The sequence below is a fragment of the Ornithodoros turicata genome, chromosome 5, assembly GCF_037126465.1.
Source record: "Ornithodoros turicata isolate Travis chromosome 5, ASM3712646v1, whole genome shotgun sequence".
NCBI classification, from domain to species: domain Eukaryota; kingdom Metazoa; phylum Arthropoda; class Arachnida; order Ixodida; family Argasidae; genus Ornithodoros; species Ornithodoros turicata.
In genome coordinates, this window is record NC_088205.1 from 81,905,221 (window position 1) to 81,922,538 (window position 17,318).

General features: G+C 46.4%; 1 protein-coding gene across 1 annotated transcript in view; it reads left to right on the plus strand.

The window, feature by feature from the left end:
- LOC135395963 (uncharacterized) overlaps positions 1-17,318 on the plus strand; it is a 372,855-nt gene that overhangs the window by 28,900 nt on the left and 326,637 nt on the right. Inside the window, exon 4 of the mRNA XM_064627047.1 lies at positions 11,321-11,392. Within this exon, the coding sequence (XP_064483117.1) occupies positions 11,321-11,392 (72 nt within the window). The remainder of the gene's footprint in view (positions 1-11,320; positions 11,393-17,318) is intronic.

Below are 17,318 nucleotides of genomic sequence, written 5' to 3' on the forward strand. Positions count from 1 at the left end.
TGCCTTAAATAACGCAACGAACCTCCTATACAAATTCATTCTGACATGGCCACGACCGCTTTCGAAGAAGCAGCATGGTTTATGATAGGGTTCCGTCATGTTAAAACCACCACACGTTCAGGCGGTTCAACTCTGTTCTCTATTCTAGCGAATGAGAAACGGCCCGATAAATAAATACCTGTGCATCTCAAAAGATCCTCACAGGCCATAAAGCTGGAAAAGAAAAGAAAAAAAAAAGGGGTGGGGGGAGGGAGACATGTATTCGTGCAGTTCCGTACATCCATCAGGTCTGCTGTCTTTTCACCTAAAATGCTGTCCGTGTTACAGACCCACTTTGTTTTTCCTTTTTCAGCCTGAATTCCCTGGAGCGGGAAAGGCTCCGGCACATACGTTGTTGCTCTTCCACAGGTTCACTTTCGCCCGCTTCTATTTTCGTTCGGGTGTGGGAGCCATATTTCACTGTCGCTGGCAGCGCTTGTGATTGGTCCGAGGTGCCAAAGCATGCCAGCAGCAGTTCGTTCGAGCAGGTACAAAGAGAAAAGCTGATATCTACAAAGGAGGGGAGGGGGACGTGGCAACGGAAATAAGATGTCTCATGTTGGGTTAGTGTGTTCGCTCGCCGCCTTTTGACCTGTCCGTGGAATATTGTACGAAGCACTCTTAGAAGAGATACGTTGGATGGAGTCGCCTCAGGGGTGTTTTTCGGCTGTCGGAAGGTGTCCAGGTGCTGGCGGTCTTTGAAAGAAAGAACAACAAAAAAGTATTTAAAATCCTAACAAAAGCGTGCAAGAATAAAATTTATTACACGAAAGAAATTTTTTAGGAGGGTCGGGGAGAGGACAAAGTTGGAAGGAAGAGCAAAGATACTGATCTTTCCAAAGACGTCGTTATTCAAGTCGTGCCGTTGAGTTTGCTTTACTGCAGCACCCCTCTGTATGACAGGCAAACCACGCTTTACAGGCGCGTAAGTCTGTGATGACAGCTGACACAAAGCGTTAAAAGCTTCAATAATCACCAATGTAAAAACATTACCCACATAAAAGCTGGTCATGGTCCATCCACTGCGCCAATTCTGTCGTCTTTCAGATTTTGTTACGTAAAAAGGGGGTGAACGACCGGTCTTGACATTTGATGAGCCCAATTCGAGCCACTGGAAAGCACATGAAACATGTAAGAGAACTGCTTTTATTCGGCTTCGCTTATCGTTCTGCCAATTCCAACCTCATCCTCTTCTCTCACCCTACCCAGGCGGGAGCGTATTTACGAAACACGCTATCGGTACAGCCTACGTAGCTGTAAGCTTGTCAAACGTGAATGCACGGTGCAGGATGACAAACGCGTGGGATTGGAGTTGCGCTTTTTGCGTGCCCACGCTGTGTCTTATATGAGACAATACTCGCGGGGGACGTTATTTGGAAGCCTTTGCGACACGATGCTTCATTCAGTTTTAGCGCTTGGTTCATAGCTTGAGCGTAGTAGGGATAACACATGCATAGAGGGAGGTATGGTTTACCGTGGCAGCTCGTTCAATGAAGGTAAGCTTTCAGGCCGGTGTTGTGGGGGTGTTACGTAAATTGGATAACTCTTTTTTTTGTTCACAGGTGTTATCCCGGCATAGCGTTTAGTGCATAATTCGGGACACGCTAACTCCTGCATGTGAGCTCCTACAAGAAATCTAAAAACGGCTGTGATTGGCTTAGTCCAGCGCATGACGCCTCCATCACCACACGGCTGTTACTGTTGCCTGTACATTGACCATGTTGCGAAAACACTCATCGGAGATGATGTGTTTAGAGCACATTTCGTATGTCCACTCTCAATGTGTGGACTACAGGGGTGCATCTCCGCTCGCGGAGATACACACCATTCACACGGGCACGAAAAAAATGACATCAAGTGCTGAACGCCTAAAGTCTTAATGATAATCGTGCAGTGCCACATGGAGACATTTATTGAACGTACAGAGGGATATATATATATATATATATATATAAAACTCAGATTAAGACGTCTGATGAAAATGTGTGTGTCAGTTTACCGAATATCACGAAAGGTTTTGATGTGCGCAATTTGTTTCCCAGAAAAAATAAAGACAAAAGAAAAAAAAACTCACATAAACATAGCTCCGCGCGTTCACCTTTAACCCGCTACTCCGGGTATAACGAGGAGGAGAAGCATGATGCCCCGTCACCGATGACGTTGCACAGTCCGCGCGTTCTGGTTCGCTGGTCAATGGAGGTCAGCGCCCTGTCCCTTTGCCTCCGTAAACCAGTTTTGCCAGCTCCCCCGGGGAATTGGAGATAGAAGCAGCGGCCGAATCATGACCGAGCCAGGAGCAATGCTTTTTCAGAGCCCCGAACAGCTGAGTAGCAGACAACATTCCTCTGAACCAATCAGCGAGCTCGGACTCTGTAGCGTCAGCGCGAGGTCACAGGCAGATCACAAGCTGTCACTACTCTCAACCACCGTTGCGCACGGTCGCTTTCTGCGGCGTACTTTAAATTCAATTTCTGCGACAATTATGACTCTGTGGGGTGAATTACGTCTCATGATGCATCTTACTGACCTACTTAACAGTTTTATAGGAAGAAAACAGGGTGTTAAAAAAAGAATTCTGTGCTACTTTAATGACATTTGTCTGAATGACAGTTTCTGTTTAGTGAGATCGCCGTAACTCTTTTGCCGATTAAATGCTTACTCTCTCCTCCCATTGTCTGTGTAGTGTAGGAATTGAACTCTCGCATAAAACCACTTTGTACCGTGCAGGACAAGATTATTTCATAATTTGAGGTTCTACGACAATCCTTTGACGAAGGAAAAGCAGTAGTTGTTTGAAAATTTCATCGACAATACCAAGAGAACGCACGTCGGCGCTATAAGGACGGCAGGACTGCAAGGATAATTGGTAGGGATCGGACGAATCCAGAATTTCCCGAATCCAAATCCAAGGAATTTTCTGCGAATTCACGAATCTTACGGATCCCGAATCTTTCAATTCCTTTCCTAAAAAAAGGAAAGAAAAAAAAAAAAAAACGCGAGTAAAAAGCCAGGAAAATAGAACGCTTCTACTAAAAAAATATTTTGAAGCAGAACTTGATATCTTTGTTAAACGAAAAGCAAATTAAATCATAGTTCACTTCCAGGAGAAAACATAACCATATACTTCTTTAAATGTAATTTATTTAACGTGTTGTTCATCGACTGCAGGGAAAACATACTCTCGATTCCGATTTCTTTCCATAAAACTAAAAAACAATCAAAAGCAAAACCATGTTACCTTTAGTTCACTTTCAGGAGAAAACATAACCATATATACTTCTTTAAATGTAATTTATTTAACGTGTTGTTCATCGACTGCAGGGAAAACATAAACTCTCGAGGTCCGAATTCCTTCCATAAAACTAAAACAATCAAAAGCGAAACCATGTTACCTTTAGTTCATTTTCAGGAGAAAACATAACCATATATACTTCTTTAAAATGTAATTTATTTAACGTGTTGTTCATCGACTCCAAGAAAAACAAACTCTCGAGGTCCGAATTCTTTCCATAAAACTAAGAAACAATCAAAAGCAAAACCATGTTAGCTTTAAACTTGTAATGTCGGAGCTTTATGCTGGGGTTTTGAGGTTTGTGGTGCGCGCCCCGGGGCCCGCCGGCCAATCTGGCTTTCGGCGGACTCCGGAGGCGCCATTTTTAGAAAACAAACAAACAAACGTGGTTGGTGGATTCGAAAGATTCGATTCTCGAATCTCGAATCCCTGCCTAGGATTCGCTGATTCGGTTGGCCCATTTCTAGACCATGGCATTAGACGACAATGTCATTTGTTCTGCCAGTGAGGCACAGGTGTAAACTCTTACGCTCCCTCGTAGTACGGATGACGCTATGCATCGTACTCATCGATGACTCGCAGGGTTACGAACCGGGCTCGGCGGTTCTGGTGTGAAAGCGTCCGCCCACACACTCATCGTTGTGGGTTGGCCCGGGATGCCTGTAACTTGCCGCCATGGCATATAATTAGGGAGTGACTTTTTCGGGTTACCGTAAATGCCTTTCTCAGATTCAGGGGGTAAAAATCGGGCGCGATTTTTAAATCTGTGATTCGGGGGGAAAATTGGGCGATAATTGTGCTTTCGGGTGTTATCGGATGTTTTTTTGTTTCTCCTCTTGTCTAATAAGTCATTTCCTAATCTCTCCTTTTTTTTTTTTTTTTCGGGATCGTGACCTTCCATCGGTAATCCTTACACGTTGCGACCTTTGTTCGTCTTCACTGGAAACGTCACTTGAGTGTTTCATAGTGACTGGAATTCGGGGAGAAATCGGGTTTAACCCGAGTAGGTCGGAGGTCAGTTCGGGGGGGAATAACCGGGCGGAATCGGGTTTAACCCGAAAAAGTCACTCCCTTCATATAATTCGTTCCGACGTGACTTTCGCTGGAAAGAACGCTTAACGGAGCTTCGTGTGTTGAGGTTGCTGAGCTAATTCCACGCACCCGACCACTTTACCCACCATTGTGAAGACACTTCGGGACAGGGAGAGTCTCTTGACTCTACATTGTCTTTTTGTTGCGACAGGAAATTAAAACGTCCATCCTGGCAGTTTGCACGGCGTCTGCTGTTTTCTTCCTTGGCCGGTGAGTGATTGCAGATATTAACAGGCAAGGTGGACGGGCCCATTTGTTTTCCGCATCGCACCATCCATAATGCCTTCCTCATTGCTTCCGTTTTTCATCGAGCATTTTCGTTTTTGCTCCTCCACCGTCCGAACGATATATTTTACCGTCTTATATAGATTTTTTTTTTCGTCCACCCTGAGCGCGGCGGTGGTGGTTGTCAACTCGTTTATTGCTCTCCCTCATAACTTTACTGCGATGGATGATTTATTGTCGCCAGTCCGCTCGCTCGTGTCTATGGACACGATATTGCAGTTATTTAGGATCTCCGACGAGTGTAGCACACTTCGAAAGAACAGTTGGCAACAATGTTGGGGACTGGTATCGTGCACGCTCTCAGGAGCAATGCAACCACGGTAAAAGGAGATGTGGTGGGTAGGAGATGGCCGAACAGAATCCCTTCATCGCCTGTACGCTCTGAGCTTTACCCAGTGTTTCCAGGCGTTAAACGAGCAGCAACCCCCTGTCACTCACTCTTTCCCGGTGCCCCCTCCGCCATCTGTAGATGTCTGTGCACCGTGTGCGTGCTGTAATGTCAGTGTCGGCACACGGTTCATATTAATTAATTTTATTGTTTTATCTAGATACGTTTGAAACTTAAAGCCTCGAACTTGATGCCCAGTTAGACCAGCCGTAAACGGTGGAGCTCACAGTCGGGAGCACCAGAAGTGTCGAGTATTTTTTTGCATTTTTTTTCTACTAATTACTTTCACGGGAAATCTGTCCTACAGGAAATAATAGAAAATGTATCAGAGGTCAGATGCGGTCAACCGGCTCGAATCTTACGGCTCCGTCGTCCCCTAGAATGATCGTTTTTCGAACGTGGCATAATCCTTCGGAGCTCCAATGAGACGCAGGTTTTCAGCAGCGTAACCGTGGGAACGAGCCGATTTCAGCCACACGAGCAGTCGCCCGTATCCACAGGCCCTCTGTGTCTCAAGTCGTATGTCTACGATCCTCGCTGCCACCCCCACCCCACGGCGATACGTCGTAACGTTTTCCCGCCTGAGCGTGGCCGACCACGGCAAACAGGTCCATCTCCACCACCAACATGTGTCTACGTAGAGAAAGAAGGAGAGGATGTGTCGACTAGGCATGGCCAACGCCGCCAAGATACAGAAGGCCTGCTTATATCCTCCTCTCCTTCCTTCGCTACGTCAACATATAAAGTCAGAATTCGTCTGCTACCGCGATTAGCCGTTCCGCGAAACTCGCAAATGATTGAAGCTAACTTCGCAAATATGAACCGGTAGACTAAAAGCACAAAACGCTTAAAAAAACACAGTTTTGAGAACAATATAGGATCATGTTGCGCTTTATTTTGTTTTCCCATTTAGTACGGAGGCGTTTACTACTCGCCGACGACAGCTGCTGTCCATGAAGCTGACGGTGGCCCGTCTTCACAGTTACGCCCGCTGAAAGCACGTTCGTGATTGGCTACAATCGTTTGACAACACGATCTTAATTGGCTGATTCCTAGTTGTTACGTCACGTCGACAAGTAAGCGGGCTTTTTTGTGTCAAGGTTGTGTTGGCCTGGCGCTCGCTCGCGCTGGACGGACGGGACGGATAAAGGAACAGATGGGACAAGATAAAAGGGGGAAGTATTATATGGTGGTACTAGACGTGGTACATCTTGCTCCCGGTATTCCCGAAGAACTACCTACCCGAGCTTAGTCTCTCCTTGTGCCATAAAGCACCAAAACACCACCGACTAGATAAAACATACGAGCATCCCTGAGCAGTCTGTATTGGGATGCCCCTTGCGTCAAACGACCAGAGGCGGCACGTTTCCTCCATCTAGATTTCCATCAGGTGGTGTATTTTCTCGTGCGCCCGTGATCGAGCCGATCCGGAGAGGTGTCCATAAAGAATTTCGATTTAATAGAGTATGTCCATCTATATATTAATAGCTCTTTTGGAATTTGTTTAAAGTATAGCGACTATAGTTTCACCAGTTTAAACATGAAGCTACGCACAAAAGTGTAAAACCATTAAGGAGGAAGATCCTTTGTAGAGCAGCACACGTTGCATAGTTCTGGGGGTTTCTCTGGATCATCTGACAGACGTTCCAGACAGATATGGTCGCCGTTCCTCGCGAAGTCTTTCCAGGACGCATTCCAGTCCTCCTCTCTCCCATTCGCGGTGCTAACACGAAAGCAGAAATAAGTGTCACTTCTCGCTGAGATGTTCCCCCAATACACCAACCCCATTTCATTTTGTTCCCCGGTTGTGATGTGAATGACACTGCCGTATACGCTCAGCACACGGATTCACAATCTCCCAGTCTTCAGCGTGTCTATACTTGTAGCTTCCGCGACGACACCGAATATCCTCTGGATGTACGAATAATGTCCTAAGTAATACGTACGTCCGACGGATATCCTCAGAATATCCATCGGACGTACGAATCTGTTTGGACACAATTCGTACATCCAGAGGATATTCGGTGTTGTTGGGGATATACCACCAACGTTGACCAGCGTCGTGGCCATGTTATTATAGCGCTATAATAACATGGCCACGACGCTGGTCAACTTCTTTCTGTTGTCGCTCGTTTTTTTCTCAGGGGGCGTACCGCCCTTCAACGTTTTCATCGCCTCCTGTCACGACGCTCACGAAATGATTCAACACCTCAGTTGCACCAATTACGGATAATGCGACGAAATTTTTCGCGTGCATCAGCTCGCGGGTGACGAACTCGGTGCGGTTGAAACTCGGCTTTCATAAGAGGGAAGTTTTTAGCCCAGCCGGAACAAATTGGTTTCTGTCATCGCCACTTAAGGTGCGCGCCGTGCGGAAGCCCCCGCTAAGCTTCCCTCGGGGAAATGCGCTCTGACGTCGCTGCTTTTTATTATTCAGAGCGGAAAGCACACACTCGCTAATCTTGGAGGGATCAGCTCGATAATTAGATAAGTCGGTCTGCAGTCAAGTTTAAATTAGGACGGGGATATCTTATTCGGTAATAAAAGCCTCGTAACGAGAAGGAAGAAAAAAAAAGAGAAGGTGTCGGCTAATTATTGTTCCGTCCGAATAAGAAAGCGGAGTTGAAACAGAGCGGGATTATGGGGAAGAAAACAAGGATTCCATGGCTTGACGGGGATTTACTGGGATAGGAAGCGACTGTTTTTTCCCGGCTGTGTATGCGTGGCCGGTTCACGGAATCTGAAGGCATTACGGAGAGGATCTGCGAATAGCGCCCGGAAAGCGCGTATTCTCCAGTTGTTTTATCCTCTATTCCTCTTTTCTTTCACCCGAGAGGTGGGAAGGTGCATTTTGGGGATTTAGGGACAAAATGAGAGAATATAACGCTCGCAGGTAGGAAGAAGAAAAAAAAAAAAGGTAATCCTACTTTTCCAAAAATGTGTACAGCGCATGCGCAAGACCGCTGCGCACCACGCGGCAGAATGCCGAAACGATCTGGTAGGCACGGAGCAGCTGTTTTGCCGGTGTGGCGAAGCAGATTGGTACGCACGAGAAGCAGAAGCTAGCATTCGAAGGAGGGTCAGTAGGGCGCTGCAACGGACAGCACTGGCCTGAAAATCAGGGTCAGGCACACGAAATCAGAAAACCGGACACCAGAGAACTGGAGCCTGCAGACTGGATTCTGCATGATCCCAGTTCTTTTGCCTTTGGGCGCAGACTGGGCTCCGATCTAGACCTATACGACACTTGTCCTCAACTTTGACTGCAACTCTTTGTTGCACATTTTTTGATCCGCAGTCTGATATACAAGTTTTACGCGTGAAACAGCCTTTTCGACATACCTTGCGTAGCTTACTCACCTTCACTAATTCAGTAACACAAAGGCAGTGCGGACCTTTTCATTTTTATTTCCTGACTGTCCACGCATATTATGATATCTCGGACGATATGACATTAAAACAGAAAATAAATAACATTTTCTCGCCTACTGACACGGAACATCGTCGTGCACCGTCGCGTCATTGCTTCAGGTCTGAATGGCAACTTACGGTTTATGAAGTTCCTCATCGGTGGCAGGCATAAAAAGTGGCGTGCTTTAAAAAGTGGCACAAAACTGTTATTTGGCAGATTTCGTAAGTGAACATGGCTTCTTCGCTTGCCGTGAACATAGCAGATCCGGCACTCGCAAGAAGTCCCGTATTTGCTGGCGCGCTGCGGCACAGAAAACTGCTTACGACCTTTCTCGAGCTTGTGATGAAAGAACGAGTGTCCTCAGTAGACGATGCTGCTTCCTGGGGCTCCGCGGTCTTGATATTAGAACCCAAAATAGCCTTCCATACCCATCGCGGATACGAAGAAAACATGCTCACGCGCTGCGCTCATGCCTGCCACTTTATTTTGCGCTTTAGCTCTTTCTGAAAAGGCGGATTAGTAAACGGTGTGTTATCGCTAGAAAGGTGGGCGCGGGTATCACAGTACCCGCAGTATCCGAAACCGCGCTGCTTGAAATGGGTGCACTATACCAGTGGCATGGACGAGCGGGATAAATCATCCGCTCGGTGGTGGTAGCCAAGGTCGTTGGCACAGGTCCCCTTGAAGTCGGCCCAGGACGCATACTAACGCCCGTGTGCCCCCCACTGCTTCCTGCTGTACTCTCTCCATCTGTTCACGTCTGTACGCGGCTCGTAGCCACAGTTGCTTCTCGACGCTAACAGGAAAAAAAAAAAGGTATATCCAGTTCCGCGATCAGTGCAGTGATACGGAAAGATCGACACGATGAAAATGTTATTCGTTTTTTACTTCTACTTCAGAACACAAAAACTATCCAGGAACTTTGTCACGCACAGTTAATAGCAGTTAATACCCATGTCACACGAGTGGGCAGTCTTCAATGACAATTGAAACCATGGCCATTGAACGTAGTGCCACCAAGCGTATAACGCTTGAACTTCTCAAATAAGATTGAATTCCAATGCTCTTTGCGAAGTTGACACGTCATTCATGGCGCTTCAATGATTATCGAAGGCTGCGCGTGGGTATAACTGACACTGAGCAAACGGATGACCCTCTTGTACACGCCATTTTGGATTCACGAGCAGGTGCTCTCTATTTGCGTCTCCGTCTGGGGAAACATCGGCAGAAATATGAATGCTTACTCGCGGATAGTGTGACTCGAGCATGCGCGCGGAGACGCGGTGTTGTATCCGCATTTTATCTGTGCGGATTTTAAAACGTTCGATTTCCACCCGCAAATGAAGATCAAGATCTCTCCTCACCTGTTTGCTGGATGTTCTACCTTTCTACGTTCGCATTCTTAAAAGGGTTTTGACACTTTGGTAGATGCGGTTCATTACGTCATCCACGCATTGTATTGCACCTAAGGTATTGAGGAAAAAATAATTATCTTTTTTACTTGTCGTACTTTGCGAGTTATAAACATTTGAACACACGTACTTGTCGAGCTCTAACATCGGAGCTGCGGCCATTCCCATTGGCAGCCGTACGCACGTGACCGCTCTCGCGCTTCCCCACTGGCGGCGACATTCTACGTAGATGCCTGCGGTGACGTACGTCCCGGCCTCACCTGTCTGTGTAATTCCCATCTGATCTGATTCCCATCTCACTCACATAGTAACCCACATGCAACGTGCTGTGGGAGTACCGCAACTCCTTCGGTGAAACACCTCATGCGACCGTCTATCTGTTTTGTGCTGTGTTGTGTGGAATGCTTTGTTTTCGCTGAGAAAGCAGAATACGTTCTTCGACTTGTGTATTGTCAGCTACAAAACGTACCGTACTCTCATCCGATTACTGTGCTCAATCCATCCTCCTCTTCTCACCCTCTCTCGCATCTCGTCGCCTCGCGAAATTTCGCCACGGCCCTCTGGTTTGAAGTCAACCGCCCTACCACGGTCTCATTGTCCGCGTATAGTGTCCAATATATCTAGACTGTGAGTTCAAATTACACCAGAACGCATTTTGAGAAACTTTACCCGCGAGAAAAAGTGCTCAAGCTGCGCCCTCTCATCAGATGTTAAAGGGGCACTAAAATGCAAAAACAACTTGCTCTCAAATGAAAGTCAGTGTTTTAATTAGCATCATGCAAGGAAAATTAGTTCACACAGTGGTACCGGTTAGAAGAAAAACGCAATGAAAACAGAGCCGTCTTTTGCGGCAACGAATGGGGTCCCCAGGAGGCAAAGATTGACGGTATCCAATGAGACAGCAGGAGAAGGGCGCGCGCATACCTAACGTGAGCGTGTGGATTTGGAACAGGTCCGATCGTAGTGTTCCGTATATGAGCGGCATGATGCGCATTTTTGCATTTTAGTGCCCCTTTAAGAACCCGCGGCTCCCATAACGGCCAAGTGACCATTTCAGTCACCTGTTCGTTCGGGGTTAACTGGAACCGTTAATCGCGCAAATAAGTCCATTATCACCGAGTAACCCTTATGCGAGTACGCAGCTGCGCAAAAGGTTCCCTCACGTCTTTTGCCCCCCTCCACCCCCCCACCCCTAGTAACCGAGAGCTCAATAAGAACAAAGGCATCCTTTCGGCTCGGAAACAGCCACCTATCAAGGAAGATGGGAGCTGCTTATTGAACCCTACTTCTGGGCAGCACCTATAACTGCCCCCGGGCCATAATCGTTGTTGCTGCCGTTTCAAAAAGTGTCGCCGTCTAATTGACGCCATCAGAGGCTCATAAGTCCTCATTCTTTTCAGGCACTTATTGCCCGCCATACACCAGGGAAGGGCTGATCGAACCAATCCGGAGTCGGAGTCATTTGGAGAAAGGTAGGTGGCGCCACAGCTGTATCTAAAGGCGGTGATTAATTTTAATGGTTGCCCGCAACAAGTTTTATCATTTCTCCCGCCTTTTCGGATATTAATATTAATTTTGAACTCGATCTGTCCGACGCGGTAATGAATACCCTTTTTCGTTGCCAACGTCTTTTGGTTTCTTCCTAATTAAGTCATTTGTTTCGGAACGTTCATTTCTTCTTCTTCTTTTTTTTTTTGTAATTTCGCGCTTCTCATTTGCTCGGAGATTTGGAGAAGAGATATCGAGGACGTATAACGATCTGGGAGCAAGAAATCGCCCGGTTGTTAAAGGTACTTAGCGACTGGGCCAAATTGCTGTCGCCGCTGTTACGGAGAAATGCCTTGCCTGAAGGGAAAATTTAATGCTTCCTGTATATCGCCGTATTGGCACCGTGCCAAAAAATTAGTTTTGTTAGGTGCTATGACGAGTTCCGGTCTGTAGATAGTAGAATATGCCTCGAATTTAATCTGCTCGCCGCCTTCGTAAGAAGAAAGGCAAATAAATTGGATCGCAAAGTATAGGGAATGAATGAAGGCAGGAACAAAGTAGCGGTCTTTCTTTTATTTCTACTGTTCATGCGTATTTTCCCCCGGAGTACGAGCCCTGACTGCTTTGATTGTGTAGTAACACCTCCTCTACATTTGGGTCCTCACGTTCGGGTCACCAAATGTAGAGGAGGTGTTGTTCCTCTACATGAGTCCCGACCGGCGATGATGGTATGCCACGGAGAGGCGATGACGGTGGCCTATCTCCATGGCCGCGCCGGTGGAACTGAAGCCGGTGCTCCAGGCGCGTGGCCATCTACGTTGTTGTACACGGCCCGCTACAGTTGTCCTGATTTGGATTTGTCCTGATGATTGAATATACGAGATCTTCAGGTTACAATTCGTTTTAACTCCGTGATATAACACTGCTTTCCCGAGCCATTGAGCTATACACTTGCAGTTTCCACATCTGGCGCATGATTGAATATACGAAATCTTCACGTCAAAATTCGTTCAAACTCCGCGAGACTAACTAACTGAATCGGGACTAACTTCTCCGTTTTTATTTTTCTATCTATACTTTCGGACGAGTCATTTCTTTCAGGTTGAACTCCACCCACAGATCTAAACACGTCTGTGATTGGCGTAGACAGGCGCATGGCACTTCCGAGTCACAACGTATAGTACGGCTGGAAGGCTTTGTTGTGCGTTTACCCTGATCATGCTGAGCAGGCCCTGGCGGAGATGTACCACTGTGCAGTAGCTCTTATGATGTCCCGGAGGCGGCTCAGCTCCAGTAGCACATAATGATGTGCGCTGTTGCAGCAGTCCGGTTATGAAGTTAGGTTGTCGTGCAAATTACACTAAGGTTTGCTATGGAGGAAGACATGACCGGTTGATCTCAAACATTATCATCACTTACTTGGGATAGTGTCACGTGAGAAACAGTTAAGCAGAACAAAGTTGTCCAGTGCCAGAGACTCACAAAACTACAGCATGAAACAAAGATGGATAGGAATGCTAACCCTTGTTGAGGACGGAATATTTATGAATATCGGATGTGTCGCGCCTCGAAATCGATATCGCTTGAATCCATATTGGGAGGTTTAACATTCTGACACCAGGGTTGGTGTGAGTCTGGGCACCAGGGTTGGTGATGTTGGTATCGCAGTGTTGGCGACGTCTAGGAGAATAGAAATGCCGCCGTACGTGCCGAATTTACGATGAAGAAGTAAGACAGTAAGGGCATCTTGGTTCGTGTCTATGAGAAAATACATTGGAGAGAATGTGAAGATAGTGACTGAGAGTGACTCGTTGAGTTTGACGGCATGTTTAGATTTTTCCTGTGTGTTGGCAGCTGGAGAAACTCCGGGGCTAAAGTAAAGAGCGGGCCTTCGACGTAGCGAACCCGCTGATGGTAAACATAATTAACGGGAGTAGGCAAGCTAGCTGGTGTTGGCTTGAACTTGAGGTGAAACACAGGACGAGTCGAACAGGCTTCATCTTACAGAGACATGGTTGACATGTGGTTGTCTGTCGTGTGTGCATCACGTCCTGTGTCTATACCTCAAACTCAAAGGCAATGTTGATGTCATCTGCTGATGGTGTTTGCTATGAATGTTAGGGGATTGATTGTGGTAGCCCTCTAATGAACACTCGTCTCCTTTAGCTGAGGTGGAGTTTTTATGGCTTTGTGCTCGGACATTACCGGGTCGTGATGGGTTCATTTTTCAATTTGTCGTTGCTTCCGATGCTACCTGAAATTATCTGTCACCGATTTGCTCCATGGAGAGTTTTACGTGACAGATTATGAACTCTTTGACATAACACATTCCCCTCGTTGACGTGTGCATGTCGTTCTGCTTGATGGAAACACACGGGTGTCATATGTGTAGCGTAGACACAACGAACAACAATAACATCAACTTTCTTTTAATAATCATGATTTGGGAGTTTCATCGCTGTAATACAACAACGTCAGTCACCGCACGTATATACATCTACCGTCAAGTGAGCTGGAGTAGCCGATTGCCCACTTGTGGAGCCACAACCTCCACGTTAGTTTTTAAAATCCAATCTTCCGTCAAAAACAAGTAATGTTAGCCACCGAACGCTAATCTTATGTGGTAACACTGTTCGACAGGCTGCTAGGACCATCATCTCAAGTGAAGGCGGTACTGCATTATTGCATCATGTATGCAAATTTTCTCACGACGCTCTTCTTCATTATCAACATTTTTAGAAGACCACGAATAAATAATGACTTGCACAGGCGCCCAGGCCGCCTTTGGCCTCGCAGTTGTGGACAGCGTCACGACTATAGCTGGAAGATGAGATGAGATGAGGGTAAGAGGGAATTGACATCAATCGACGTTTGACGGGTACTCCAAGTCGAATTCTAAGCAAGTTTAAGCTATGAGGGGTCCAAAGCCTTGACCTAGCACATCACAGAAGACACACACGTTTCACGAAGGAACCTTGCTAGATTCTTGGCCCTCCTATGCAGCCTCACGGAGAGGTGCACGGTATCCTTCAATGTTTCAATCTTGTACATTGTAATACATTCCAATATCTACCAACATCTTAAAGCACCCATCGCCCCTGGCGATGAAACTGCCCAGTCATCATCATAAAATAGTTATTGTTGTTACTAGGTGTTTCGGCGCGCGCAATCAACGCTTAGCAGTCAACCTTAGAACGCAGTGAAATGTTTTGTACAGCGTCAGCTGTTAAGAGCAGACCCACGCGAGATCTCGTGGTCGTCCCCAGAAAACGAAAGGGTGTCACGTGACTAATCATGCTAAAAGATAACGTTCTCGTCCGTGGCGGCCTACACACTGCTACCACAGACGTCGACGACGTGCAAGCCAGTATCAAGTTCTCTATTATGGGTAAAGTGCTATCAGCCATATTTATTTATTTTTATTTATTTATTTATTTATATACCTTAAGTGCCCTTGCTATGGCATTACATGAGGGGGGAAACAATAGGAAAAGGATACATATAAAAAAAACACGACAATCACAAGAAAGCACAACCATAAAGCTGTTACCTACTCTAAGTACAATCTCTCACAGGCCCTAGTAAAAGTATCAATGTTATTATTCATGACAACCTCTTCAGGCAAAGAATTCCAATCACGGATGCCTGTCTGAAGGGGGGAATTATAAAAATAGTCTGTCATGCCAAATGTCGTCTTAAGCTTGTGATGGTGGTCAAGACGGGCCGATAAGTGGTGGGCTGGTTCAATATACGAAGAGCCATTGAGGAAAAGCCGAAAAATGTTCACCAGCCTTTTAACCTTCCTTCTGTTAGCAAGAAGTGGGATGCAATTTGATTGCTTGAATTCAGTAATGCTGGTCCAGTCATATTTTTTAAAGATAAAACGGACTGCCTTATTTTGGACGGCCTCGATTTATATGAGCTAAGTTCTGCCGGCATCGTCATACCGTGAGGCCATAAACATCTGTCCGCTGGGGCATTCCATCCCCGGCGCTCAGGACTCGTGTAGACGAAGACCATCTCCTCTCGGTGTGTTGTGATCGCAGTTGCTCGGTGTGTGGTTCCCAGGTCGCCTGTGGTCACCATTGCATTATAACGACCATCAAACATTGATTCACACGTAGCTGACGCTGAAAATCGCGTTACAATTGCGTAATCGTCCCTTTATTTATTTTTTTCGCCCTGGTGTCTTACCGAGTTCACCTCCAATCCAGAGGATCTGTTCGAATTTTCCTGAGTCATGAACACGAAACGGAAGCGATCCAATTCGTCCGCTCATCTTGAAGGAAAAAGAAAAAAAAATCTAACTTTGTTTCTCTCTCGTTTCCATTTAGTCTGAATTTAAATCGGAATCGCTCGCAAAAGCTGAGAGAGAGTAAAATAATAAAAGAAAAGCGACTTACTCCGGGAGATAATCTGTTCGTCTTTAAGAGGAACCGGACAGAATTTCCCTCGGGACTGGAGCGGAGCCCGATGGTGGTTTCGACAAACATCGCCCCAAGATAAACTTGCCGAGGGACTCAATCGGCAACGACGCCCAACTTCTTTTTTTTTTCATCTCGCGTCGCCTTCAATTTGCTCTCTGGCAGCGAGATTATAATCAACATGGCGACGTTGACTGGATTATGCTTTGTTGACGCTGGAGAGCAGGTGTTGATTTTAGGGGATTGTGACACGTGTAGTGTTTGTGTTTGCCACTGTTTGTACCGCGTGCAGGCGTCGGTGCGGGTCGTATAAGGCGATAAGGAGATGAAGTTTTAGAGAAGCTTCGAGTCCACGATGTATATTCCGGTATGACTACCTTCGGAAAATAACGCTCTATAGAAGATAATTTAAGATCGCTCCGCTTACTTTTCAGAGAGAATATTAGTCTAGAACAATAGTCTTACGTCACGAGGCCTCTATGATCATGAACGACGGTACAGCTCGGGACAAAAGTTTACGGAACATCGGGTTGTCGCATTTCTCCATTGGAGCGACACCCTAACAGCCAGGAGGAGTGGACACACATACCGAGAGATGGATATAATAGCCGGTCACCCGTTTCTTATTCGATCTCTCCCTGATAGCTAGCAGGGGGCCGTTCTGATAATGAAATACGCAAGTGCCGTGTTCCGTAAACTTTTGTCCCAAGCTGTACGTGCTTGGTCCAATTAATATTGGCATTCATCTTCGTTGGGGTATTTAACGTTCTCCGCGAGGAAGACGATTATTCGGGCGTCACCAAGCTCCAAAACGCCAGCTACTTCTACTACTACTACTACGAGGACGACGTGTACTTGCGACTTGTACCAAGGAATTGGTACCAATTGACGACTTCAGGAAATCCCAGAAACCTCGGCGTCGCTTTGAACTGTGGGAACTTGCTTATAACAAAGGAGAAGGTCTCCAAGCTGTTTCGCTTCCTTCCCTCTCTCCGCCCATTGTCCACGAGGTGTAGAGGTCAGCGAAAACGAAACGTGAAGAACTGATCTCCCTCGCCTCATTTTGAGTAATCTAACAGGACGCAATGCGTGCGCAAGGAGCGCTGGGATTTCCTGAAATCGTCTATCGGAACCTAAAGAATTATTTATTTTGATTCCTCTTGTAAAATTACGTCACTCAGAAGCTCTGCGTACGCCAAATGTAAAAGCCGTCAGTAAAGCTCGTGTGCAGGTTTGAGCCTATAGCAACGCCACCTAGACACAGAAGACCCGCTTATTGCCTCCTCTCCCTCCTTCGCTACGTCAGAATTCGCCCGCTACAGCGATTCGCCGTTCTGCGAATTCAAGAACACTCAAATGATTGCAGCAGCTCGGAAACTGTAGACCTGAATATGTAGACAAAAAGTGGAACGCGCTTTTCAGAAAATCAGTCTTGAGAAAGATACGGGACCGTTTTCCGCTTTATTTTAAAGATATCCCATTTAGT